General features: G+C 41.4%; 1 protein-coding gene across 3 annotated transcripts; it reads left to right on the plus strand.

Moving 5' to 3' along the window:
• The first annotated feature begins 15,945 nt into the window (after window positions 1–15,945).
• BCDIN3D (BCDIN3 domain containing RNA methyltransferase) lies at window positions 15,946–27,042 on the plus strand. Of its 3 annotated transcripts, XM_061205290.1 has the most exons (4): window positions 15,946–16,362; window positions 19,688–21,124; window positions 26,320–26,459; window positions 26,766–27,042. In XM_061205290.1, exons 1-2 carry the CDS (start codon window positions 15,946–15,948, stop codon window positions 20,330–20,332), a joined length of 1,062 nt encoding a protein of 353 aa, XP_061061273.1. In that variant the 3' UTR covers window positions 20,333–21,124; window positions 26,320–26,459; window positions 26,766–27,042. The 3 variants fall into 3 exon arrangements, 1 of the variants encoding a protein (XP_061061273.1); XR_009702539.1 differs by lacking the exon at window positions 19,688–21,124 and having other exon boundaries at window positions 16,276–16,362; XR_009702540.1 differs by lacking the exon at window positions 19,688–21,124 and having other exon boundaries at window positions 16,278–16,362; window positions 26,323–26,459.
• The last annotated feature ends 229 nt before the right edge of the window (window positions 27,043–27,271 follow it).

The raw sequence follows: 27,271 nt of genomic DNA on the forward strand, positions 1-27,271 counted from the left end.
GTGTGGGTGCTCTAGCCAAGAGACCAGGCTGAGCCCGGTCTTCCAGCCATGCTCACCAAGTGGCAGCCATGTGAGGGAGGAAGCCATTTTGGAAGTAGATTCTCTCACTCCAGCCCCCAGACATTTGAGTCTTCCCAGTTGAGGCCCAAGACATCATGGAGCAGAGACAAACCATCCCCTATGTCCCCTGTTCAAATTCCTAATCTACAGAATCTGTGAGTACAACAAAATTGTTGTTGTGTTATGACACTAAGTTTGAAGTAGTTTGCTATGCAGCAACAGATAAGTGGAACAGAATCTGTTCCCTGGAAGTGAGGCACTGCCATAACAAAACTTCAAACACACAGCATTGATTTTGGGACCAGGTGGTAGGAGATGCCTGACAAGTCTCAATGAGACTGTTAAGGAAAGTTTGAAGGGCTTCCAGGAGACTGCATATGAAGGTTCAAAGGAAATTGAGGAAAATATAATTGAAACCCGGAGGGACACAGACCCTTGTTATGTCATGGTAGAAAGTTTAGCAAAACTTTTATCTACACTCATGTGAAAAATAGAAAAAGATACCTAATGAACTGATGGATTTGGCTAAGATGATTTCCAGGCAGAACGCTGAAAGGGTCAGTTTGCTTGTTTTGGCTTTTTATCACAAGTAACAGATAGTGAGAGAAAACCTAAAGAAGGAATTATTCTGTTAAACGAAATTTGGAGGAGATATAAAAAGCCTAGGACAGTCTTTCCAGCCAGCAAAGAATTCTCAAAGTAATAAGGGCCTCAGGACAAAGATCAAATCCAAGGCACTGTCAGGAAAACATGGTCTGCTAGCAAAGATGAAGCCAAAGGTGTGACTGTACAACCCTTTGTTAAGACCTTAGAAAGATCTAAGATGGTGCCTCATAGAATCTTCCAATAGACAGAAGCACTCCTAAGGATCTTAAACACATTTGTTGCAAACCAGCTCTGATAAACAATAGGGCTACTAAGGATCTTAAAGATATTATCCTTCAGCAGCCTCAGTGGGGGCCCAAGATAGAGAAGGCCTTGTCTTAAAAAGATTTATGAGTGTGACTATTGTCACTTATTGGACTGATCCTCAATAAGATTAATAGAAAAACCACAGAGTTTCTAAGACAGTTGTATTTGTAGTAGCACCACCAGTTCAAATGGAAAGGGACAGAAACAGTACAAAATGAAGAGGCCTCTGGACTCCTGAACTTCTATGGACAGGAATTAGACTGAGAAAACTATTCAGAGGCAACGTGAGCTACTTCCTATGGAAAAGAAGGTGACTCAGAAGGCAAAAACCAAGAAGGCCAGAGAGTACAGTTAAGAGCCACAGAGAATCATTGCCAGAGAGCAATTTTGGGCCCTAGTCAAGGAATGGGCAACATGTGCCCAGAGGGAGTTCAAAATTGCTACAACCAGTGCCTGCTGTATCGCTCTCATTTCCTCCCTTTTGAACCAGAGCAACTATTGTGGTTGTCCCATCCCTGTCCCCCTACTGTATGCTGTGGTGGGGGGCGGGATATGGGGATAAATAACTTGTCTCTCTTCTGAAGTTTTCAGATTGAGACCAGCCTTACCCAGGAACCAAACCTGAAGAGCCTCAAATGCATATAGACTTGGTTTAGATGCGATTCTGGACCTCAAGCTTGAGCCTGATGTTGCAATGGGATGAGACTTTGGGGGGTCTTAGGAAAGGTTGGGTATATTTTACATGAGCCCTGAGGATACAGTGGAGGAGTTTAAAACAATGACCCCAAGTTCTTTGACCAGTGGAATATGATAAAAGTGCTGCTGTGTGAGTTCCAAGAGTTCTCTGGCCCAGCAATTCCAGCAGAAGTCCTGGCTGACCCTAATTGGTCCTCCTTGGTTCAGAAGTTCTCTGCTGGACCAATCACTATGGCACTAGGGTGGAATGCGCTGACTGACTGGATCTAGGTCATATCTTTATCCCGGGAGCCACACTCATTGATAGGAGTTGGGGAAGTGAGGGATATTTCCCCAAAGGAAAATCAGAGTATGGTTCCCAGGAGAAAGTTGAATGCCAAGCAGGCAAAAACAGCACATGTCCATCACCAGAGGACAGACACCCTGCCCTCAAGGAACTCAGCATAGTGGTATGGAGACGTCAGTGAAGTAACCAATATAGTAAGTGCCATTCTATTATAGTTAGATAGGGAATTAGAAAAAGCTTCTCAACAGGAAATCCCTGGCGGCCCAGTGGTTAGGACTCTGCGCTCCCACTGCTGGGGGCCCAGGTTCAGTCCCTGCTTGGGAAACTATGATCCCACAAGCCGCGGTGTGGCAAAAAAAAAAAAAAAGTCTTCTCAGAGACCTTTGAGCTTAAAAGATGAGCACATTTTAGTCAACCAGACAAGAGAGAAGAGGGCCTTTCAGACAAAGGGAATAGCTGAAACAAAGGCCTGGTGGCATGGAATGTTATAATGTGTTAGGGGATAGCAAGTTGTCTGGTGTTAGCTGGAGCACAGGGGGTTTGAAGGGAATGGAAAGAGAAGACGCTAAAACATGGAGAGGAGTCGGGATATGAGGAACCAAGCAACACTCTGCCAGGGAGATGGAACTAGATTCTGCAGGCAGTGAGAACACTGTAGATGGTTAAGCAGAGGAATGACAAGATCAGATCTGTGTTTGGGAAACAACTCTGGAGATAATTTGGCCATATTTATCAAGTGACTTTTAGAAGTATATACCCTGTGTCCCAGAAATCATACTTCTAGATATTTATCCTAAATAAACAACTGGACAAATGCCAAAAGGATACAGAATGTCCACTGGGATATTGTTCATAAGAGTGAAAATTTGGAAGCATAAATAGTAAACAATAAGGGACTGTTTAACAAATTGTGGTACACTTATTGTATGAACTACTAAGCAGTCATTAAGAATAATAATATGGGTAAATATTTACACAGAATCACAGTATTGCATAATATTAGATTAAAAAGCATATTGCAAAATATTATATAGAGTGTAATCCCATTTTTTATTTTTTAAAATATATTTTATGGCTTTTCCTTATAATAAACTGCCAATGAATAAATATAGATGGAATGAGAGAATTAGAAAATTACCATTTTGTAATAATTGATTCAGGCAAGAATCATCAAATGAATGCTAAACTTTTAGGTGAAAGTTTCATAGGGACAGAATATTAATATAGTTTCAGCTTATCTCCACACAGATTACTTTCCTCTTTTTTTCTTTTTTTTTAAGGTAACATTAGTTTATAACATTATATAAGTTTCATGTGTACAATACTACATTTCTGCTTCTGTATCCCATAGAGCATGCTCACTACCAAAACTTTGGTTTCCATCCATCACCATATGGTTGATCTTCTTTACCCCATTTGTCCCCACCACTACCCCTTCCCAGCTAGTAACTACTACTCATTTCTCTACAAGTTTGTTTTTGTTTGGTTTGTTCATTTATTTTGTTTGGTTTGGTTTTTTGTTTGCCTGGGTTTTTTTTTGTTTTTGTTTTATAAATTTATTTATTTTGGGCTGCGTTGGGTCTTCGTTGCTGCGTGTGGGCTTTCTCTAGTTGCGGAGAGTGGGGGCTACTCTTTGTTGTGGTGCACGGGCTTCTCATTGCGGCGGCTTCTCTTGTTGCGGAGCATGGGCTATAAGCACGCGGACTTCAGTAGTTGTGGCGCACAGGCTCAGTAGTTGTGGCTCGCGGGCTCTAGAGCGTAGGCTCAATAGTGGCGCATGGGCTTAGTTGCTCTGCAGCATGTGAGATCTTCCTGGACCAGGGCTCAAACCCATGTCCCCTGCATTGGCAGGCTGATTCTTTTTTTTTTTTTTTTAACATCTTTATTGGAGTATAATTGCTTTACAATGTTATGTTAGTTTCTGCTGTATAACAAAGTGAATCAGCTATACGTATACATATATCCCCATAACCCCTCCCTCTTGCGTCTCCCACCCCTCCCACCCTCCCTATCCCACCCCTCTAGGTGGTCACAAAGCACCGAGCTGATCTCCCTGTGCTATGTGGCTGCTTCCCACTAGCTATCTATTTTACATTTGGTAGTGTATATATGTCCATGCCACTCTGTCACTTCGTCCCAGCTTATCCTTCCCCCTCCCTGTGTCCTCAAGTCCATTCTCTATGTCTGCATCTTTATTCCTGTCCTGCCCATAGGTTCTTCAGAACCATTTTTTTTTTTAGATTCCATATATATGTGTTAGTATACAGTATTTGTTTTTCTCTTTCTGACTTACTTCACTCTGCATGACAGACTGTAGGTCCATCCACCTCACTACAAATAACTCAGTTTCGTTTCTTTTTATGGCTGAGTAATATTCCATTGTATGTATGTGTCACATCTTCTTTATCCATTCATCTGTCAATGGACACTTAGGTTGCTTCCATGTCCTGGCTATTGTAAATAGTGCTGCAATGAACATTGTGGTACATGACTCTTTTCGAATTATGGTTTTCTCACGGTATATGCCCAGGATTGATGGGTCATATGGTAATTCTAATTTTAGTTTTTTAAGGAACCTCCATACTGTTCTCCATAGTGGCTGTATCAATTTACATTCCCACCAACAGTTTGCTTGTTTTTTATATTCCACAAATGAGTGAAATCATGTGGTAGTTCTCCTTTTCCATCTGATTTATTTCACTTAGCATAGCACACTTAAGGTCCATCCATGTTGTCACAAATGGCAAGATTTCATCCTTTTATAGCTGAGTAGTATTCCACTCTGGGAATCTTTATCCATTCATCCACTGGTGGGCACTTAGGTTGTTTCCATATCTTGGCTATTGTAAATAATGCTGTGATGAACATAGGGGTGCTTATATCTTTTCAAGTTAGCATTTTCTTATTCTTTGGATAAACACCCAGAAGTGGGATTGCTGGATCATTTCTAGTTTTAATATTTTGAGGAACTGCCATACTGTTTTCCATGGTGGCTGCACCAATTTACATTCCCACCAACAGTGCTCAAGGGCTTCCTTTTCTCCTCCTTGCCAACACATATTTCTTGCCTTGTTATTTATTCTAACAGGCATGAAGTGATATCCATTGTGGTTTTGATTTGCGTTTCCCAAATAGTTAGTGATAATGAGCATTTTTCATGTGCCTGTTGGCCATCTGTATGTCTTCTTTGAAAAAATGTCTGTTTAGCTCCTCTGCCCGTTTTTAAATCAGGTTGTTTGTTTTTTTGTTGCTGAAATGTATGAGTTCTTTATATATTTTGGATATCAACCCCTTAACGGATATATCATTTGCAAATATCTTCTCCCATTTGATAGGTTGTCTTTTTGTTTTGTTGAGGGTGCAGAAGTTTTTAGTTTTATGTAGTCCCATTTGTTTATTTTTGCTTTTGTTTCCTTTGCCTAAGGAGACATATCTAGGAAGATATTGTTAAGACTGATGTCAAAGAACATACTGCCTTCTTACACAATTTATGTAATTTTTGGTATAGAAAAATTAGTAAATCTAGATAAAACAAATAATAAACAAACACAGGGACAAATACAGAAAACATACATGTTTTCTTCTAAGAGTTTTATGGTTTCAGGTTTTACATTCAAGTCTTTAAATCTACTTTGAGTTGATTTTTGTGTATGGTGTGAGATAGTAGTCTAGTTTCATGTTTAAGCTGCCCAGTTTTCCCAACCCCATTTGTTGAAGAGATTATCCTTTCTCCATCGTATGGTCTTTGCTCCTTTGCCATAAATTAATTGTCCGTAAACCCATGCATGGGTTTATTTCTGGGCTCTCAATTCTCTTACATTGATCTATGTATCTGTTTTTCTGCCAATACCATGCTGTTTTGATTACTGTGGCTTTGTAATATAGTTTGAAATCAGGGTGTGTTATACCTCCAGCTTTGTTCTTTTTTCTCAAGATTGCTTTTGCTATTCAGGGCCTTTTGTGGTTCCATATAAATTTTAGAATTTTTTTATTCTATTTCTGTGGAAAATGTCCTTGGGATTTTGATAGGGATTGCATTGAATAGGTAGATTGCTTTAGGTAATATGGACATTTTAACAATGCTAATTCTTCCAGTCCATAAGCATGAATTCCTTTTCATTTGTTTGTGTCTTCTTCAACTTCTTTCAACATCTTACAGTTTTCAGTGTACAGGTCTTTCACCTCCTAGGTTAAGTTTATTCCTAGCTATTTTACTCTTTTTGTTGCAATTGTAAATGAAATTGTTTTCTCAATTTTTCTTTCTACTAGCTCACTGTCAGTGTATAGAGACACAACAGATTTCTGTGCCCTGTCACTTTACTGTATTTTTTTCTTAATATTCATTTATTTATTGGGCTGCATCGGGTCTTAGTTGCAGCAGGGGGGATCTTCATTGTGGCATGCAGGATCTTTCATTGCCGCGCACGGGCTTCTCTATAGTTGTGGCACGTGGGCTCTAGAGTGCGCAGGCTTAGTTCCCGCAGCATGTGGGATCTTAGTTCCCCAACCAGGGATCAAACCTGCATCCCCTGCATTAGAAGGAGGATTCTTAACCACTGGACCACCAGGGAAGTCCCTTTATTTGTTTATTATTTGTTTTATCTAGATTTACTAATTTTTCTATACCAAAAATTACATAAATTGTGTAATAAAATATACTGTAAAGGGAAGTTAAAAAAATAAATAGAGAAAAAAAAAGGAAGGAAGGAGGGAAGGATGATAAGAGGAAAGAAGGAGAAAGGGAGGGAGGATGGAAAGGAAACTATTTTTATCCATTATACAACTGATAGGCCTTTCAGTTCTGGGAAATTTTCTTGAATTATTTCTTCGCTAGTTCTTTGATTTACTTGATAATTCTTTGACAGATAGTTTGATAGTTCCCTCAGCTTTCTCTTTCTGGAACTCCTATTATTTGGATATCAGACCACCTAAGCCAGACTGTATCTTTTGTCTTCTATTTTCCATCTGTGATTTTTTGCTCCACTTTGTAGAAGATTGCCTCAATTTTATCTTCCAACTACTCTATGGAGTATTTCATTTCTGCTATCATATTTTTAATTCCCAAGGCTTCTTTTTGTTCTTTAAATGTTCTTTTTTCCCAATATTTTGCTGTGAGAAGTTTCCAAACATATAGAAAAGTTGAAAGAATTTTATGGTAAACATAACCATCACTTGGATTCAATGTTCTTTTTCTAGCTTGTTTCATGGATGTAATATCTCTCTTAATTCATAGAGAATGTTAGTATTTTAGGATTTGGGGGATATTTTTCTTCTCCCTGCATGGTCTTTGCTCCTCTGACTTACTTGTTTCTAGGCTGTTTGAACTCTATTCTTCATGTTCGAGACTTTCCTCAAATGTCTGATGATCTAGGGTCATCTGCTCTACTTTAAGAGTGGGCCCCCCGATGTGATACAATAGGAAGTACATCCCCACCTAGTAGTTTTCCTGCCAAAAATCAAATCTCAATCTGAACAAGATTCTAGAGCTAACCAAGAGTTTATATAGAATACAAAAGTTGAGAAAATTATTACATGACTTCTACAATCCAGAATATGGGAAATGCTACAGGACGAAATATCTAATTTCCTCAACAAATAAGCTGTAAGGTTTTTATTTTTGTTTTGTTTTGTTTTTTAAAGAGGGTGGGCACCAACAGATTGAAAGTATAGAGGTATGGAAGAAATAAGATTGGCTGTATGTTTGATAATTGTTGGAGCTGAGTAGCAGGTACATGGAAATCATACCATTCTCTCTACTTTCACATACACTTGGAATCTATTTTAAAAAGAATGGGGACTTCTCTGGTGGTCCAGTGGCAAAGAATCTGCCTTCCAATGCAGGGAATGGGGGTTTGATCCCTGGTCAGAGAACTAAGATCCCACATGCCACGGGGCAACTAAGCCTGCGCGCTACAACTACTGAGTCTGCACACCACAACTACTGAGCTCACGCGCCTCAACAAGAGAGCCCGTGAGCTGCAAACTACAGAGCCCATGAGCTCTCGAGCCCATGCGCCACAATTAGAGAGAGAAAAACCCACACGCCACAACTAGAGAGAAGCCCGCGCACCGCGGTGAAAGGTCCCGCATGCTTACATGAAGATCCCGTGTGCCACAAGTAAGACCCAACACAGCCAAATAAATAGATAAATAAATAAATAAATATTTATTTTAAAAAAAAAGAATGACTGGGGCACTAAAAAGCTCTGAGCTGGTGGTGGGGTTGTCTCTGTGAGCTTCACTAGTTCTGGCTGGGCCGTTTCCCTAGAGAAACCCCAGATGTCAGTAAGTTTCCCCAAGCAGGGCTTCCCTGGTGGCACAGTGGTTAAGAATCTGCCTGTCAATGCAGGGGACAAGGGTTCAAGCCCTGGTCCAGGAAGATCCCACATGCTGCGGAGCAACTAAGCCCTTGTGCCACAACTACTGAGCCTGCGCTCTAGAGCCTGCGAGCCACAACTACTGAGCCCGTGCGCCACAACTACTGAAGCCCACGTGCCTAGAGCCCGTGCTCCACAACAAGAGAAGCCACCGCAATGAGAAGCCCGCGCACCACAATGAAGAGGAGCCCCCGCTCCCCGCAACTAGAGAAAGCCGCACGCAGCAACAAAGACCCAATGAAGCTAAAAAATAAATTAATTAAAAAAAAAAAAGAAAGAAGTTTCCCCAAGCAGGCTCTCCAGACCTCCCACTTGAAGGGTGTAACCCTGGCTGCCAGTTATCTGGAAAGTGGTAGGGCGAGAAATCTGGAGTTTTCAACATTCACTGTGTAAACTTTCACTTAAGGCTGCAGCAGGTTATCCTTGCCTCCAGTGGGCTGGTGTCCCCCAGACCAGAGATTCTCTATTTTACCCTGTCCACTTTGCTGCCAGGGTTGGAGGCAGGTGGGGGCATAGATGGCTCCATTGGGTGGTGGAGAGGGTGAGGGTGTAACTGCTTCCTATATTGATTCTCTAATAATTCCTCTTATTTTTTTAACTGTTTATTTTGAAACAATTATAGATGTACAGGAAGTCACAAAAAGGTATGGTGAGGTCCCCTGTACCCTTCCCTGTTTCCCTCAATGATTACATCTTATATAATTATACCACACTACCTAAACTGGGAAATTAACATTGGTACAACGTGTGTAAATAATTCTGTGACATTCTATCATGTAGATTCATGTAGCCACTGCTATAATCAAGATACAGAACCATTCCACCACCACAAACATCTCTATTAAGCCACCATGATATGGTCACATCCACCCCCCTAACCCTAGCAAACCACTGATCTCTTTTCCATTTTCTACGATTTTTTCATTTTGAAAATGTTATATAAATGGAACCATATAGTTTGTATTTTTTGAGATTTTTTTTCACTCAGCATAATGCTTTAACATCCATCCAAATTGTTGCAGGTATCAGTAGTCTTTCCTTATTATCACTGAGTAATAGTCCATACTATAGATGTACCACAGTTTGTTTAACCATTCACTTACTGAAGGACATATTGGTTCTTTCCAATTTTTAGCTACTACAAATAAAGCCAGTATGAACAGTCACATAAAGGTTTTGTGTGGATATAAGTTTTCATTTCTCTAGGATAAATGCCCAGGAGTGTGATTGCTGGGTCATATGGTAAGTGTATGTTCATTTTTTAAAGAACAGATTTATTGGGATATAATTCACATACCATATAATTCACCTATTCAAAGTGTACAATTTAGGGACTTCCCTGGTGGTCCAGTGGTTAAGAGTCCATCTTGCAACACAGGGGACACCAGTTCAATCCCTGGTCGGGAAACTAAGATCTCGCATGCCGCAACTACTGAGCCCACATGCTCTGGAGCCGGCGCACCACAACTAAGACCCGACGCAGCCAATAAATAAATAAATAAATAAATATTTAAACATAAATAAATAAAGGGTACAATTTAATATATTTTTCGTATATTTAGAAGGTATGAATAAACCATCACCACAATCTAATTTTAGAACATTTTGTCCCCCCAGAAGAAACTCTATATCCATTAACAGTTAATCCTCATTCCTCCCAATTCCAATTGTTTGTTTGTTTGTTTGTTTTTAAGAATCTGCCAAACTATTTTCCAGAATGCCTGTGCCATTTGACATTCTCACCAACAATACATGACAGATCTAATTTCTCTGCATCCAAGAATTCAAGCATTTGGTGTTGTCAATATGTTTTTATTTTCACTGTTCTAATAGATGTATAGGGATAGCTCATGGTGGCTTTAGTCTGCATTTCCTTAATGGCTAGTGATGTTTAACATCTCTTCATGTGTTTATTTGCCTCCAGTGAAATGTTTCCAGATGTTTTTTAATGTTTCCAGATGTTTTTTAAAGCTTCTAGATGGGTCCATGAAGTCTCTGAGAAGCAGAGGCCCCCTCCACCCTACTCTTGACTCACATTGAATTGAGACGTGAGGGAGAAATAAACCTTTATTGTGGTAAGCCACTGAGATTTGGGGGTTGTTTGTTACAGCACTTAACCTACCCTCACTAATTCGGTTCCAGCTTTGGAGAAATTGCCTTTACCTCCTGGGTCTCAGTTTCCTCATCTGAAAATGAGAGGTTTACATATCCAAACATTTATAAATTGTATGGATATTATTTCCAAGTGGTTTAAAAATCTACAAGGATTTATTGCAGAATTTCTCAACCATAATAAAAAGTAAATTCTCCATTTATAGATGGTTTGTGTTCCAAAAGTCCAGGTATGGGTCCCTTATCGGAACATTGTTTCTGGGAGAAAAGAGATTTAATATTTTAAAATATGCATAGATTCCTGCTTAACCATCAGTTCTGAGGCCCCCCAAACCCCAGCTGGAGGTAGTGAGTGAGGTGGGAGAGCAGACACTGAGCAGAGGCTCTGGGTTGTGATTAGAGAGGGACAGGATGGGAGGGTAGGATGGGCTGGACCACGGGCCAGGATGTCAGCTGCGCAAGGTTCCTTGGGAGGCCATAGACGCCATTATGCATGTGAATAGTTCCTAACTTGGTTATTTCAAATTCTACATATACTTCTTCATTTTAACTGTGCTTGGATACATGTTCTGTGCAGGACAGAGATAGATTTACCATGGAGCTAATGAAACTCAACCTTCAGCATCCTCACTCATACCCAGGACCCTTCCAAGGCCTTAGAAATTTTTCTAAGTGTTTACAAGGTCATTTGATTTTACAAAATTTGAAAAAGTTAAGATATTTTAATTGCAGCTGATTAAGACTGCTGTTTCCACTTTGACTTACCCTCCTTCACATTTCCTCTTGTGTTAGATGGCACTGGAATGGCCACAGGCATTCTTGGAATCCAGCTAAGGGGAAGTTTAGTTGGGGATACGCTCTGTTTGGGATCTGTTCACATGGTTTACAGTCACTTCCATGCATAGTTGACCTATTACAGCTATTACCTGACGCCCAGATGAAGGAATAGCTCCAGGAATCTCTTATCTGCCCACCGTGCTGACTCAACTGAAGTTGTGACCTGAAGGTGCAAGGCCAGAGTTCAAATCAAGGTCTAAAGGTGTCCTACTGCACCTGGCACCAGAAGTGTGTGGGAGTAGAAGAAAATCAAGTTTTGAAAATATATGAAGCCGAAGTCAGACAGAGAAAGGCAAATATCATATATCGCTTATACGTGGAATCTAAAAAAATGGTACAAATGAACCTAAACAAAACAGAAATAGAGTCACAGATGTAGAAAACAAACAAACTTATGGTTACCAAGGGGGAAAGGGGGGGGAAGGGATAAATTGGGAGATTGGGATTGACATATACACACTACTATATATATAATAGATAACTAATAAGAACCTACTGTATAGCACAGGGAACTCTACTCAGTACTCTGTGATGACCTATATGGGAATAGACTCTAAAAAAGAGTGGATATATGTATTTGTATAACTGATTCGCTTTGCTGTACACCTGAAACTAACGTTGTAAATCAACTATTCTCCAATAAAAATTAATTTTAAAAAATGAATATATATTGAAAAAATAAACACATTTTCTTTAAAAAAAAGAAAAGAAAAGAAAAGAAATGTATGAGGCCAGAAGCTAGTCTGAAGAAAACTCTTCCACTTGTCAGCTGTACAAAAATATAAGCAGAAGATCCTGTCCTTATTGACATCCAGTCAAAACAAGTTTTGTGGTGTCAGCAATATACTCAATAACACAGCAAATATCATTATATATGCATTCTTTTCTCTTTTGATAAGAACTGTTCAAAATACAAATTATCAAAACTCCTATCTTTACACTTTTTGATGACTTGACACAAATTACTGATATCAATGCAAATAATAAAAAACTCATAATTCACCATTTATAATGAGGTTTTCAAAGACAAATTGGCTAGTAAACGTAGTCAATTTGAAGAGCATAGTCCCTGCACAAGAAAATTTGAAATGCTCTGAGACTGTATAGCTCCTAGATGAAAGAAACTTGATCAAGGTTTTTCCCCAATTTGATAACAAACCTAAACATTTACACGACATTGCCAATAGCAAATCGTGAACCTGAAAGAAACTTTTCTAAATGATCAAATAATAAAAAGGCAAATTTGATAAGACTGAATCATCTTTCTAGTCCTCTTAGTGAAATGATATTTTCAAATCATTACCATGTGAAGAAGCAATCAAAGCCTATGCAGCCAAACAATGTAAGAAAATAGTAATGTTCAAGTGTGACTGGCATTTGATTCATCAAACTATTATGGGAATTTTTGTGATGTTTGTGGTATTTGTCAGCTTTTTAAAAATTGTAATTTGTTTTGATTTGTTTTCTCATTGTAAATATTCACTTTCATGCCTATCTTTGTAATTTTTTCCTTTAAAGCACTGCCCACCCGCACAACTGTATAAGCATCAGGCTCCACAAAATCTAGCCAGCTGCAGTGCAGAGCATGCTCTTAGGTGCTATTACAGCTATTTGAGGTATTGGGGCTGGTTACTCAGGCCCCAGGCTCCAGCTGAGCATCGTCAGGTCACTTGGGCTGATTAGGCTCTGAAAAATGGGCACAGGTTCAAAAAGTCCCCGGAGTGAGTCAAACTCTAATGCCTCTTTATGGGCTCACCTCTAAGGCATTTCAGGTCCCCAGGAGCATTACCAGGCCCACTCCTATCTTTACTTCTTGAGGCTCCCAGGATCAGGAGGAGCCTGCCATCCACCACCTAGGACTGTTGCCTATTCCTTTTTGGGTAGACAGTGTTTTGAGAACTCAAAAACCATGTCCGTGTCCTTGATGAAATTAAACTCTTTACTGGCAAATATATATATATACTGTGTTTAAACAGGCAAAGAAAAAACTGCCTACAAAAGCAAGGTGATTCCTGCTCTTTGGAAATTAAGGGTTGCCGAGTGTTTGTGCTAGCATCATCTAGTGACAAAAAGGGGTAAGTTCAGCTCACCAAAATCTGTCAAACACTGGGGAGAGAAATGGTGGTGCTGCTGTTCCCCCACCCTCCCCTGCCCCCCTTTTTCTAGAAGTTGTGCAGAATACTGTGGTTAATTCAATCCCACTGTGACTTTTGGTCATTAACTTATGTCCTCTCTGTCTGATAGATCAGACAGAGATGAAAGTATGAAGTAAAAATTGAGAGGAAAAGGGACAGGGCCTATTTTAACCTCTGATGGTACTGTCTGCAGAAGTCATGCTTCAGTCCTTGGAAGAAGTTCAGCAAATCGCTGGCCTCATGAAGCTGCAGGCCCCTTGAAGATGGCTGGCCAGGTGGGGAGAGGTCAGCACAACTCTGCAGACCCCTGGCTGAACCTGCTGGATACTCTGGCCCATCCTGGCTGCTGACTTGAACCTGCTACCTAGGCCGATGCCGTGCCCCATCCTGCCCCCTCGGCGCAGCTTCTCACCAGCTCAGTTTTTTTTCTTATCTCTGGCTCAGCCCACATTTTGCCTAGTTCCATTCCACCAGGTCTCTTTCAGTTCAGTTCCCTTCTTTCTTCCTTTTCAGTTTTCCCAAATCAGACCTGGCTTTAGTTGCCTACTTGCATCCTGTATGGAGTTTGGGGGTTTTTTAAATTTTATTTCATTGCAACAGGAATACTTAACATGAGATCTACCCTCTTAACCAGTTTTTAAGTGTACAGTACAGTATTGTTATCTATAGACACAATGTTGTACAGCAGATCTCTAGAACATATTCATCTTGCATAACTGAAACTTTATACCAGTTGACTAGCAAGTCCCCCTTCCCCTCACCCCAGCCACTGGTAACTACCATTCTAGTCTTTGCTTCTGTGAGTTTGACTATTTTAGATACCTTATATAAGTGGAATCATGCAGTAATTGTCCTTCTGTAACTGGCTTATTTCACTTAGCATAATGTCCTCAAGGTTCATTCATTTTGTCACATATGGTAGGGTTTCCTTCTTTTTTAAGATGAATAATATTCTACTGTATGTATGTACCACATTTCTTTTATCTATTCATCTGCAGATGGACATTTAAGTCATTTCCACATGTTGACTATTGTGAACAGTGTCACAATGAACATGTGAGCACTCATATCTCCCCGAGATCCTGATTTCAATTCTTTTGGATAAATATCCAGAAATCGGATTGCTGGATCATGTAGTAGTTCTATTTTTAATTTTCTGAGGAACATCCATACTGTTTGTCATAGAGGCTGCACCATTTTACATTTCCACCAACAACGCACAAGCGTTCCACTTTCTCCACATCCTTGCCAATACCTCTTGTCTTTTGTTTTTGTTTTCATAATAGCCACCCTAACAGGTGTGAGATGATATCTCATTGTGGTTTTGATTTCCCTGATGATTAGTGACACTGAACATCTTTTCATATACCTGTTGGTCATTTGTATGTCTTCCTTTGGAAAACTGTCTATTCAAGTCCTTTGCCCATTAAAAAAAATCAGGTTATTGGTTTTTGTGCTTTTGAGTTGTAGGAGTTCCTTATATATTTTGGAAATTAATCCCTTATCAGATAAATGGCTTGCAAATATTCTCTCCCATTCCATAGGTTGCCTTTTTACTGTCAGTGGTTTCTGTTGCTGTGTAGAAGCTTTTTAGTTTGATATAGTCCCACTTGCCTATTTTTGCTTTTGTTGTCTGTGCTTTTGGCATCACATCCATGAAATCATTGCCAAGATCAGTCTTGAAGCCTTTCCCCTACGGTTTTTTTTCTAGGAGATATACAGTTTCAGGTCTTACATTTAATCCATTTTGAGTTGATTTTTGTGTAAGGGTCTACTTTCATTCTTTTGCATATGAATATCCAGTTTTCCCAATACCATTTGTAGATATTGAGTTTTCATTCAGCATATACTTATTAAGCCTCCTTGGGTCAGGCATTATGGCAGGTATAAGGGATTCAGGCTGAGAATAACATAATGGTTGCAAGTACATCCTCTGGAGCCAAAGTGCCTGGGTCAAATCCTGGTACTATCATTTCTAACTGCAACACCTTGGGCAAGTTACTAACTTCGCTGTGCCCCAATGTCCTCATCTATATAAAAGGGATATTAGTTACCGTTCTTTCCTCACAGGGTTGGTGTGAGAATTAAATAAATACACGTAAAGGGCTTAGAAAGGTGTCTAGCGCCTGGTAAGCACTCTTAAGTACCGGCTCTTAAGGCACAGTCCTTGCCTCTCAAGAGCCCACAGTCTACAGTTGCCCCTGTCCCCCTGACCCACGTGGCAGGCAGGGCCATCTGGGTCTTCTGGCACCTCGAGTGACCCATAGTTCCTGGCATCACAGGATGAACCGGGTGAAGTTCCAGCGTCACAGATTCGCGTGTGACCCTGGACAAGTAAATTCCTAGTCTCTGGATCTCACATGCATTTGTAAAGGAAGGAAGCTGGACCAAAAGTGACTTCCAAATCCCAACAAACCCCTTGTTCTGGGTAGCCCAAGTTGAAACTATGACAGCTTGAGCAAGTCACTCAACCTCTCTGCGCTTGTTTCACCAGAAAAATGGGATAATATTACTAACCACCTCCCAGGTTATGGCGAGGGTTCCACAAGCCAACGCAAACCCCAAGCTTCTGCGCTGGCTCAGGGGAGGCCGCCTTTATAGTCACTCGCCTTTGCCGTGCAGCGCAGGCGCGCTGGAGCCCGGACCGCGCTCGCCGAGCCTGCAGGTTCCCGACTTCCGGTTCCGAGGGGACCCAGAGGCCAGACGGAGACTAATGGCGGCGTCCATGAAGCAAGCCACCGGGGGCGTTGAAGAGACCGCGGCGGAAGAGGAACCGCGAGTTCTGGAACCCGGGGCCGCCCCATTCGGAAATTTCCCTCATTATTCCCGTTTCCACCCTCCAGAGCAACGGCTCCGCCTCCTGCCTCCAGAGCTGCTTCGCCGGCTCTTCCCTCAGAGTCCCGAGACAAGGCCGATCCTGGGGCTCGACGTGGGGTGTAACTCCGGGGTGAGTGACGGGGGAGGGATCGGACGTCGGTCGAGCCGAGAGGTTGGCAGCCTTCACATCCACTGGGGTTCCGGCCTGGGCGTGGCACCAGACCCCTCACAACTTTACCAAAATGAGTTTAAAGGCGTAGTGTTCGACCCCGTGCTGCTGCTACCTCACCTCTAGGGTCCCAGCACCATCTCTTTTAGGAATCTTGGGGAGGAATCGTTTTCAACTACGTTCCGAATTCCTGCGTCCCCGCCTCCGCGCTTGCGGCCTCCTGGCAGAACGCCGGGTGGGAAGGGCCACTGTGCCTGGGCTTCCAGCGCTTGCCTCCTGTCCAGCGTGGCTGGCGACCTGGCTGGGGGAGAGGGGACTTCCCGAGACCCAAGTTTGGGAGCGTGGGGTTGGGATTGGTTTACTGGGAGCCAAGGGTGACAGAATTATGCCTGGAATTAAGATTAGTGTGAAACAGTGCAGAATGGACCCTGGAGCCAAGTGGATATTTATTTTAAAAGCAATCAGTTGGCTGAGTACAGTGAAGAAGATCGAGAAAGAAAATAAAGCACCCTGCGGGAGGAAGGCATTGCCACATTTTCTTACCACAAAGTATTTTTAGGCGTAAGAATGATTATAGTCAAACCACAAGCAAAATAGCGAAATGTCTCTCTGACACCTATTTGTAGCCACTAGGATATCCTAGAGGAGCAGGCATTCTGACCCTATGATTAGAAATGCTTCAAAAAGTTAGTACCCTCACTCCATTCCAGACCAGGAGTGGGAGGGGATGAGGAGAATTTTATCGTGTTTCTGGCCTTAGGCAGAAGAGAATTTGGTAGAGGGTTGAGGGCTGTAGGCACAGGGCTGGTAAATGGGAGGGAGACATTTGGACACAGGCTAAAAAACTGGAATGAGCAGATGGGTGGGTGTCTGGCTGTCCCTTGCAGACATTTCTCTACTGTGATGATACAGCAAATCAAAGGGGAAAAGAGACTGGGTTTAAGACTTGGGATTTCATGAAAGGCATTAGGAAACTACAGGAGATTTTAAAGTTGAAATTAGTATACGTGTACCTTAGGGGCCAGGACATAGTTGCCGTTAACTAGGGCAGTGGTTCCCAAACCTGGCTGTACATTTAGGGAGTTTTTAATTTTGCCCTTAAGAAAAGATGCTTGCACTTGATAAGACCAAAAAAAAAAAAAAAAAAAATTTCAAAATACAAAGGGGCATATAGTAAAAAGCAAATCTCTACTCCTGACCCTAAATCCTCTTCTCCTACACAATGGCAACTGCTGTTTATAATTTCTTGAGTATACACCTTATGTGTACACAAACATTTATGTATGTATAAATATCTCACCTCTTCTAGTTTTACAAATAATAGCACACCCTTTTGCACCTTGCTTTTCATTTAATAATTTGGAGATCACTCACGTCACTACAGTCTTTTTTAGCAGCTTCATAATATAGATGTGTGATAATTTGGGGGGTGCTTTGTTTTTAGAATTTTAGATTTTAGAAATTCCTAGGCCCTACTCTAGACCTACTGAATCAGGATCTTGGGGATTGAGCCCTTGAGTCTGTGTTTTCTTTTTTAAGCTTCCAGGGGTCTCTAAGATTGGGGAATTGAGGATGGAGAGGATTAAGAGATGTGGTAGAGGAGGGACTGATGTGATGAAATGACTGGTCAAACATGGGGCACACCCAAGATCAGATAGGAGGAGGAAGACAGCAGAGAAATAAATAGAAAGATGGGGAGAAATTTTTAAGCAGCATAATCTTCCTACTCAAAATGTGGTCCTTGAACTACAGCATCAGCATGACTTGGAAGTTTATTAGAAATACAGAATCTCCGCCCCCAACCCAGATCTACTAAATCAACATCTTTATTTTAATAAGATCCCTAGGTGATGTGTATGCCTATTGAAGTATGAGAAGCCTGGTATGGAGGAAAGAGCTTAATGTTGCCTAAATCTTGCCTAAATCCTGCCATGTAGTAACCATGTGACATTGGACAAGTCACTAGCCTCTGAACCATAATTTTTAAAATACAGGTTTTTTGTGAACTATGCCACACATAGAGAAAAGTGCACAAAACATAAATTCACACTTTATGAATTATTATAAAGCAGACACCTTTATGACTACTGTCTATATCAAGAATAAAACATTGTCAGCACCTCAAGAAGTCTCCCATATGCCTTTCCCTGCTCATAAACGCCCCTCTCCACCCAGAGAGCCCAACTCTTATTATTATTGTTTCCTTGCTTTTTTTATATAGCTTGCTATTTTTGTATCCATAAACAGTGTAGTTTAATTTTGTCCATTTTCGAACTTCATATAAATGGAAGCTTGCCATGTATTTTCTTTTGTGTCTTGCTTTTTTGCTCAGCATTATGTATTTGTGTGAGTCATCCATGTTGCTGCACTGAGCTGAATTCCTTCATTTTTAATTGCTATCTGGTATTCCATCTTAATCCATGCTACTATTATTGGACATCTGGATTGTTTCCAGCCACACTTTCTTCACCTGCACAAAGGGCATAAATATTTTCCTCACAGAATTGTTGCACAGAGCAAATGAGGTAGTGAATAGAAAAATGCCTTAAAAAAACAGATTAGAACATGAATTTGAGTTAGTTATAATGGTTATAGAAGTCAAAGTTAGAGAAAGGAAATAGTGACTTGTTTAAGAGTCAAAAAGGTGCTAAGATGGTGAAAATCACAAATCATTGGATTTGGCTAGAAGGAGGTCAGCAGGTAATGGATGCAAAAGCAGAATAAGTCTCAGAAGGGGGTGGTGAAACATAACACATGTAGCAAAATTGAAGCTGTAGAGTGAAGGCTGACTGAAGACTTCGGAATGCAGACTTTCCCAACCACAGGTCTGAGAAGTAGATTTTTATAAGATGGTGCTTGCTCTGTTCTTCACCTTCCTGGCAAGGAGCACTGGTTATGCCCCTGAAATCTTTTCCTCCTCCCTGTGGTCTGAGATACTCAAAAAAAGAAAAAGATAGTGAGTTTACCAGCATATTACTTAAGCTGGAAAATACTGCTCTGGACTCCTTTGCTGCATCCATTGGGCTGTAACTTTCAACCACACAACCCATCAGTGTCAGGAAAGTATGGAGATGATGCATTACAGCTTGAGACTCCTGGAGGGCGCTGAGAGCCTGCTTTGTGGAAAACTTTTGGGGGGCAACCTCCTTAGGCTATAGTTTAACAACCTTACATCCTATAAAGACAGGAGTAAGTGGCAGTCTCAATGGGAGGATAAGAGATATAGGTTTCTCTTCCATTCACTGGTTGAGAGCTGCAATGACAAAGCTCTTTTGGATTCCTCTAGGATCTGAGTGTGGCTCTATACAAACATTTCCTTTCCCTACATGATGGGGAGACCTGCTCAGATGCCTCAAGAGAACTCCATCTCCTCTGCTGCGACATAGATCCAGTCCTGGTGGAACGAGCTGAAAAAGAATGCCCTTTTCCGGATGGCTTGACCTTTATCACCCTGGACTTCATGAATCACAGGACCCGGAAAGTTCTCTTGAGCTCTTTCTTAAGCCAGTTTGGACGGTCAGTTTTTGATATTGGCTTCTGCATGTCAATAACCATGTGGATTCATCTGAACCATGGGGACCAAGGCCTTTGGGAGTTCCTGGCCCACCTTTCTTCCCTGTGCTGCTACCTCCTTGTGGAACCACAACCCTGGAAGTGTTATCGGGCAGCTGCAAGGCGTCTCCGGAAGCTGGGCCTCCATGATTTTGACCACTTCCGCTCCCTAGCTATCCGAGGTGATATGGCCAATCAGATTGTGCAGATCTTGACCCAGGACCATGGCATGGAATTAGTATGCTGCTTCGGCAACACCAGTTGGGACCGAAGCCTTCTGCTCTTCAGGGCAAAACAAGCCACAGAGACTCATCCGATCCCTGAATCACTGATAGAGGAAGGGAAAGAAAGGAACAGAATAAGATTCTGGAGACAATGAGATGGGAGGGAGGATAGAGATATTGAAAGGGTTTTATGCGAAGAATTAAGTTCATTCTCCTTAACTCCTGATAGTTAGGCAGCTTCAAAACTTGGCAGAAGCTTTTTAAATGTCCAGGACATGCAATGAAAAGAATCAGTATCTTCCTCATTTGGGGGGATGATCCCTGAGGAGAATATACCTGTGGGGCAATCATCTGTCCTATCTGGAATGACCTAGAGAAAGTGATCCTGGTTCTGGGATATGCAAGGGGCTGCTTTTGGTGGTTATTTAGGAAGACTTAGACCAGGTTAGCCTTAGAATGTCCCTTCCCTGGGCTCCTTAAATCTGATCTGCCTTCTTCAGGCTTCTTCTAAACTTACTCATCCTGTCTATAAGACAAAACCTTACAATACAATCTGGAATGAAAAGTCACTGGCCTGGCTAAAGGAGAAGCTTTGGTAGGAGGAACATCTTTCCAGAGCAGGTCAAGTTTCCAACATGCCCAGGCTGAGCACAGCAGTTACAGATACAGTACTAACCAAGGTGCATCGACTAGCATTTAAAAGATATTTAAAAGATTAAATTATGAACTCAAAATCCAACCGGTACAAATGAAGTGAATGAAGTGGGATTGTATACAGTATATACAATTATATTTTATATATAATAAAAGTGACTTGAGTATGTTTGAGAATGCCCTGTGAATCTGGAGTAGAAAAGAAATTTCTGCCTTTAACCACTCTACCCATGGAGGTTTCAACTCAAGAAAAAGAACCTCACCCAAGCTCAAAACAGAAAACATGCCAGCGAGTAAGTTAATTCAGGACTTTTTTTGTCAGTGTCCTCTGTCAAAGCACACCAGTATGGAGGTAGGGGGCATACACCAGTATGGGGGTGGGAATACGTGCAGAGAAGCCTACACAAAATGCAGCCTACAATTGGATGGCTACAGCGTCAGTGCTGTGGGATAGGTGTCACTGATGTCTGGCAGGTGTTGATTTTTAAAACACCCATGAGTCCACTTCAAGGGAAAGTGGAAGATAGAGAAGATTTGGTGGAGAGAAGATGGAAAAACAAAACATACCTAGCTAAGAAGGGAGATTGGATTGATGAGCTTCACAATCTCTAAGATCCTATTATTTTCTGAGTTGATGTTATAGAAGGAGGAACAGGGAACAAGAGAGTCTGAACCACCAATTAGAGGTTGGACTTCTTGAAGAAGTTAGGAAAAGTTCCTACTAAGGAATTTGAACTTTATGCAGAGAGAGCAGAAGCCAGAGCAGTTCCTAAATAATAGGAGGATGGAACCAAAACCTTCATTTAGGAACACCAATTTTCCTAGTTTGTGCAGGATAATTGTATGGTTGGTGCCATTTCCAGTCTCAGACTCTAATACTACTTCTCAGTCTTTTTATGTTGCTGCTCCTGATCACTTTTATCCTAGAGACTCTTCCAGACTTTTACCCTTCTGCAGGCAGGCTCTTGACTCTATTCCTGCTCCATTAATCTAAGCAGGTGACCTAACCACCAACTAGTGCCATTTTTGTTTACTGTGTCAGGAAGTCTTTTCTTGCCCTCAGTCTTGAACCCCTTCATCTTCCCTTGTTTTCACTTCTAAACTTACCCAGTGAGCTTTTACCCAAATAACCTCTGCCTAAGTTCCAGATCCCAACCTCTACTACCTGTCCCAAATTGTATTTTATTAAGGATCCGCTTGGTGTCTCCTTGGCCTCATTGAACCTTGCTGTCCACCTACCAACATGCTCAGTTCTCTCTCACCTTCAAAACCACCAACTTTTCCTGTGTCCTATCTCCCTCTCAGCCTTATGCAATCTCCATCTCTTCACCACCATACATGAGCAAAGCCCTTGAAAGAATACATGCCACCGCCTCTGCTCCCTCCTCATCTCCCATTCATCAGTAGCCATCTGAATGCCATATTTTGAGGCCTCTTTCCAGTCTTCCTCCTGGGCCATGGAACCATTCAACACTATTGACTCCTTCCTTATTGAACCACGCTCCCTTTGATTCTCTGCCATTCTGTGCTATTATTCTCTTCCAATCTCTTAGTTTCTCTCTACACCTTAAGCAATTGGTTCACATTTTAATTTGCATAAGCATTACCTGGGGAGTCCTGGATTCATCTCTAGAAACTGTGATTCAGGTCAGAAATGGGGCTTAGGATTCTGGTTTGGTTTGATTTGGGTTTTTTTGCAATTTTTATTGTGGAAAAATATATGTAACATAGAATGTACAGTTTTAACTGTTTTTAAGTGTATATTCTGTGGCATTAAATACATTCACAATGAGGAATCTTTTTAACAGACATGCCATATGATTATGATGCAAGTTGAAACAGACCACACTTTGATGCTTAGGGTTCCTTAGGGTCCATCCAGTCCTCTTCTACATTTTTTTCCTGGGGTGAGTTCCTCCACTCCCATACCTTTAACAACTACCTATATGCTAATAACCCCCAATAGTTATAAGCCCCACCTTCACAATTCCAGATTAATATTTTTCCTGTTTTGTAGTCATACTCCCCTAGATAGTTCTTTGTCACCTCAAATTCAACATATCCCAAAAGCAAACTCATTACCCTCATTCCAAACCTAATCCTATCTCAATTGTTGGCATCCACCCATTGCTCAACCTTCAAACTTCAGTTAATTCTCCTCATTTATACCTCCCACACTGAAATAGTCACAAAGTCCAGTGAATTCTACCAATAACATGTAAGTTCCACTTATTTCATCCATGTGGCTGATGCCTACCAAAGGTTTCTATGTTAAGTCCTCTACCCTCCAATCCATTCTGTCTTGCTGCTAGTGTTCCCATTCTCAAATATCTAGCTATGCTAGTATTATGCTTAAAAACCTTCAGTGGTTTCCTAGTGCCTAGAGTCCTGTCCTTTATCCAGTGCCTAAACCAATATTGTTCAATAAGGTAGCCACTTGCTATTTAAATTTAAATTAAGGAAAATGAAATAAAATTTAAAATTCAGCTCCTCCGTCCTACTAGCCACATTTCAGGTGTTCAGTAGCCCTATGTGACTAGTGACTACCTTATTGGACAGCACAGATATAGAAAATTTCCATTGTTGCAGAAAGTTGTATAGGACAGTGCTAGTCTTCATGCCTTTCCTCTACACATCAGCCACACTGAACTTCTTAGCACAAACTCCTGCTTCCCTTCTCTCTCCCCCGACTCTCCCACTTTGCAATGTGGTTCAACTGTTTGTCCTAAAAATGGCTCAGATGTTACATTTTCTCAAAAATCTTCCCCAACTCCTATAGCAGTTTGCATTTGTTACTATATTCTAGTGAGGACTTTGCATAGAGGCCTCTATCACAGTGTTTACCTCATCATGTTATAATTGTTTCTGTGCCTCTTCCCCACCACCAGGAGACTGAGCGCCTCAAGCCCAACTTATTTTTGTATACCTAAGCCTAGCTCAATGTCTGACACATGGCAGGCAGCTGAGAATTACTTGTTGAATGAATATATGAGTGAACAAAAAAGAAATGCACCCGAATTCAAGTACTGAGAAGAAAAGGGAGATCTATGATTGGGCAAAAGACTGCCCAGGATACTGTAAAAATGGGGAGAAATTAGAAAGTCGAGAGGAGGATAAGGTTAGCCTTTGGCATGGATTTTTGAGTTATGTTTCCCAAACATCTTTGAGATAAGACGTCCATTTCAAGGCCTTCATTATTGATAGTTTGGGAGAGGACAGTGGATAAAGACTAGATGTAAATCTCAATCATAGAATGATTGAGATTTAATGAGTAGTAAATTAAAAAAGTAAGTGGATATAATAGGAGGGGACAAGATCCTAGGCTTGGGGGCTGCTAATACTTCTTGAGTGAGGAAGAAAGGAAGAACCAAAAGAGGTCTGGTTAGGGCTTCCCTGGTGGCACAGTGGTTAGGAATCTGCCTGCCAATGCAGGGGACACGGGTTCAAGTCCTGGGCTGGGAAGATCCCACATGCTGCGGAGCAGCTAAGCCTGTGTGCCACAACTACTGAGCCTGCGCTCTAGAGCCCGCGAGCCACAACTACTGAAGCCCATGTGCCTAGAGCCAGTGCTCCACAAGAGAAGCCACTGCATTAAGAAGCCCGCGCACCGCAACAAAGAGTAGCCCCCGCTTGCCACAACTAGAGAAAGCCCGTGCGCAACAACGAAGACCCAATGCAGCCAAAAATAAATAAATAAATAAATAAATTTGTTAAAAAGGAAAAAAAAGAGGTCTGGTTAGAAACAGGAAAAAAAGAAAACAGAAAAAGATAATAATATAGCACAGTGTGCCAGACAACATAACTTTTAAAATCCTTAACCCTATGGGGTAGATACTATTATCATCCTCATTTTGCAGATGTTGGAACTGAAGCACACACAGGTTAAGTGACTCTCCCAAGGTCACATACCTTGTAAGTGGCAGAGCTGGGCTTACCTAAGCAGTGTAGCTGCAGAGACTGGGCCTTGGCTACTATGCCTTGAAATGTCATAGAAATCAAGACTGAGAAGAGACTCCAGAGAGCCAGTGTAAAAGAGCATGGACCTTGGAGTTACTGTGCTTCCTCAAATTACGTGTTCAGACCTGGGAATAAGAGACCCAGCCAGGCCACTCTTAGCTATCCCTGATGTTCTTAGAATTCCCCTCACAGAAATCAGGCCTAATTCTAGGTTGAGTACCTAGTAGCACCCCTGCTGCTGCCTACCAGTTAAATAGGCACATATAGCAAACATAGACACTCTTACGTCTTCGTAGGTTCTAACTACCCTCTTACTGTACCCTTGACTTGCCAGCAACCCTGACCTTCCCCTGAATTCCCAATCTGCCCCTAGCTTTGACTTCTGGGTAGGACCTCAAAAAAGTGGGTTTCATGCTCAGGAGGTAGGGATTCCAAGGCCAACTCTAGGATGTATTAAGATCCCAAGATCAGTTAGATCCTCCTCAGCCTTCTGGGATTGAGTTTGGCCTGGGAACAGAGCAGTGGAAAGAACATCAGGTTTGGAATCAGGATCTGCCAGTAACTTATTGTATGACCACCCTATTCAATTCATTTAACCTTTCTGAGCCTCAGTTTACTTACCTGTACAACTGAAATAACAAGACCTTCCTTTTCCTATGCCCAAATGTGCTAAAGGATATGAAGGTAATTTGCAGAATATGGATTGTTAAAGTGCTGTTACATTCTAAGCATGCTACAGACCACAACCATGCCTGTTAGATCAAAGACTTACGAGAAAAACATCTCATCTCCGCAGAAAACATGCATCTTACTATTTCAAATAATTTGTTTTTTAAGATGAGGGAGTAATAAGTAGTTCAACTTCAGCCTACAGAGCATTTTAAAGGAAGCAGCGCTGGGAGGGAGAGAGTGATCGTTGCTAATGGAAATGAAGTTTATGATGGTTGCAGAGTGATAACAGTGATTATAGACGTGAATTTACCTACTTCTCTGTAGATCTTAATTTAAGAACACTTTGAAACCTTGTGACCCTGCTGGTGCTCTCTCCCTTCACCAAGGCAGTGCAAAGAAATATATATGGTGCTGTGGCAGGCTGAATACTGGTCCTCCAAAATGTCCACATCCTAATCCCTGGAACCTGTGAACGCTACCTTAGATAGCAAAACGGACTTTGTAGATGTGTACAGTTGTGTAGATTATGGATCTTGATTAAGGATTAAGGATTTTCAGATCAAGAGATTAATCTGGATTATCAGGGTTGGCCCTAAATGTAATCACAAGTGTCCTTATAAGAGGAAGGCAAAGGGAGATTTGACCACAGTAGATGTCATGACAGAAGCAAGAGGTTGGAGTAATGTAAGCAAGGGCTGCAAGCCAAGAAATGCAGTTAGAAAAGGCAAGGAAATGGATTCTCTCCAGAAGCCTCCAGAAGGAATGCAGCCCTGCCAATACCTTGATTTTAGACTTCTGATCTGTAAGAGAATAAATTTGTGTTGTTTTAAACCACTAAGTTTGTGATGATTTGTTACAGCAGGAACAGGAAACCAACACAGGTACTCTGACTACAATGAGCCTAGGCTACACGCCAAGCAGCACCAGTCCCGGGTAACTCCTGATGGCAGGAAACGGCCACAGCGACCAAAGGAACAGGCTGGGGCTCCACCTACACGGGTAACTGAGGAATCTTCGATCAGTAAAAGCTTCGGGAGATCCTTCAGCATCTGAACCCGACCTCTTCCCTCCAACATTACTATTGGCTGAGCAGTTACCTGACGTGTTGGGAGGAACTGTTGTATTTGAAGTCTGTAGCTGTTAGTTTCAAAAAAGATGTGTAAATAGTGCTTATAACGATGAGGTCTCGGTACCAAGAAGGTAATGATTGTGTAATGGCCTAGGAGAGCCCTTGGAGATGGTAAGAATATCTTTGGCTTCAAGAAAAGATCATCTTTTTTTTTTTTTTTTTTTTTTTTTTTTTAGCTGCATGGCATGTGGGATCTTAGTTCCCCGACCAGGGATCGAACCTGTACCCCCCGCAGTGGAAGCACGGAGTCAACCACTGGACTGCCAGGGAAGTCCCGATCATCTTTATCTATCCTCAAAACAGCCTAATTTAGGAACCAACACCAAACATGACAAGAGACTTACTGAGGGACAAGAATGAAGAATGGTCCTGGATATACTTTAAATATATAGATATGTAATCCAGTATATTAAAAAATTAGCATTTCAACATGCAGTCAATATAAAAATTATTAATGAGATGTTATTTTTTTAATACCATCTTCAAAATCTAGTGTGTATTTTATACTTACAGCTCATCTCAATCTGGACTAGCCACATTTCAGATGCTCATTAGCCACATGTGGCTAATGCTACACATTTATGGCAAATCAAAAAGTAATTTATCAAGTTCCTTCCATATACCCAGCATGCTTTTAGCTGCTGTGGAGGGTAAAGAAAAATCAGTTAAACAAACCGGGACT

The sequence above is a fragment of the Eubalaena glacialis genome, chromosome 11 (assembly GCF_028564815.1).
Source record: "Eubalaena glacialis isolate mEubGla1 chromosome 11, mEubGla1.1.hap2.+ XY, whole genome shotgun sequence".
Taxonomy (NCBI): Eukaryota; Metazoa; Chordata; class Mammalia; order Artiodactyla; family Balaenidae; genus Eubalaena; species Eubalaena glacialis.

Bases quoted from the DNA above. Each gene is read 5' to 3' on its own strand.
- BCDIN3D (XM_061205290.1), top strand. From the start codon at position 15,946: ATGGCGAGGGTTCCACAAGCCAACGCAAACCCCAAGCTTCTGCGCTGG. The intron at 16,363-19,687 runs GTGAGTGACGGG...GGATTCCTCTAG, and splicing joins ACGTGGGGTGTAACTCCGGG to GATCTGAGTGTGGCTCTATA.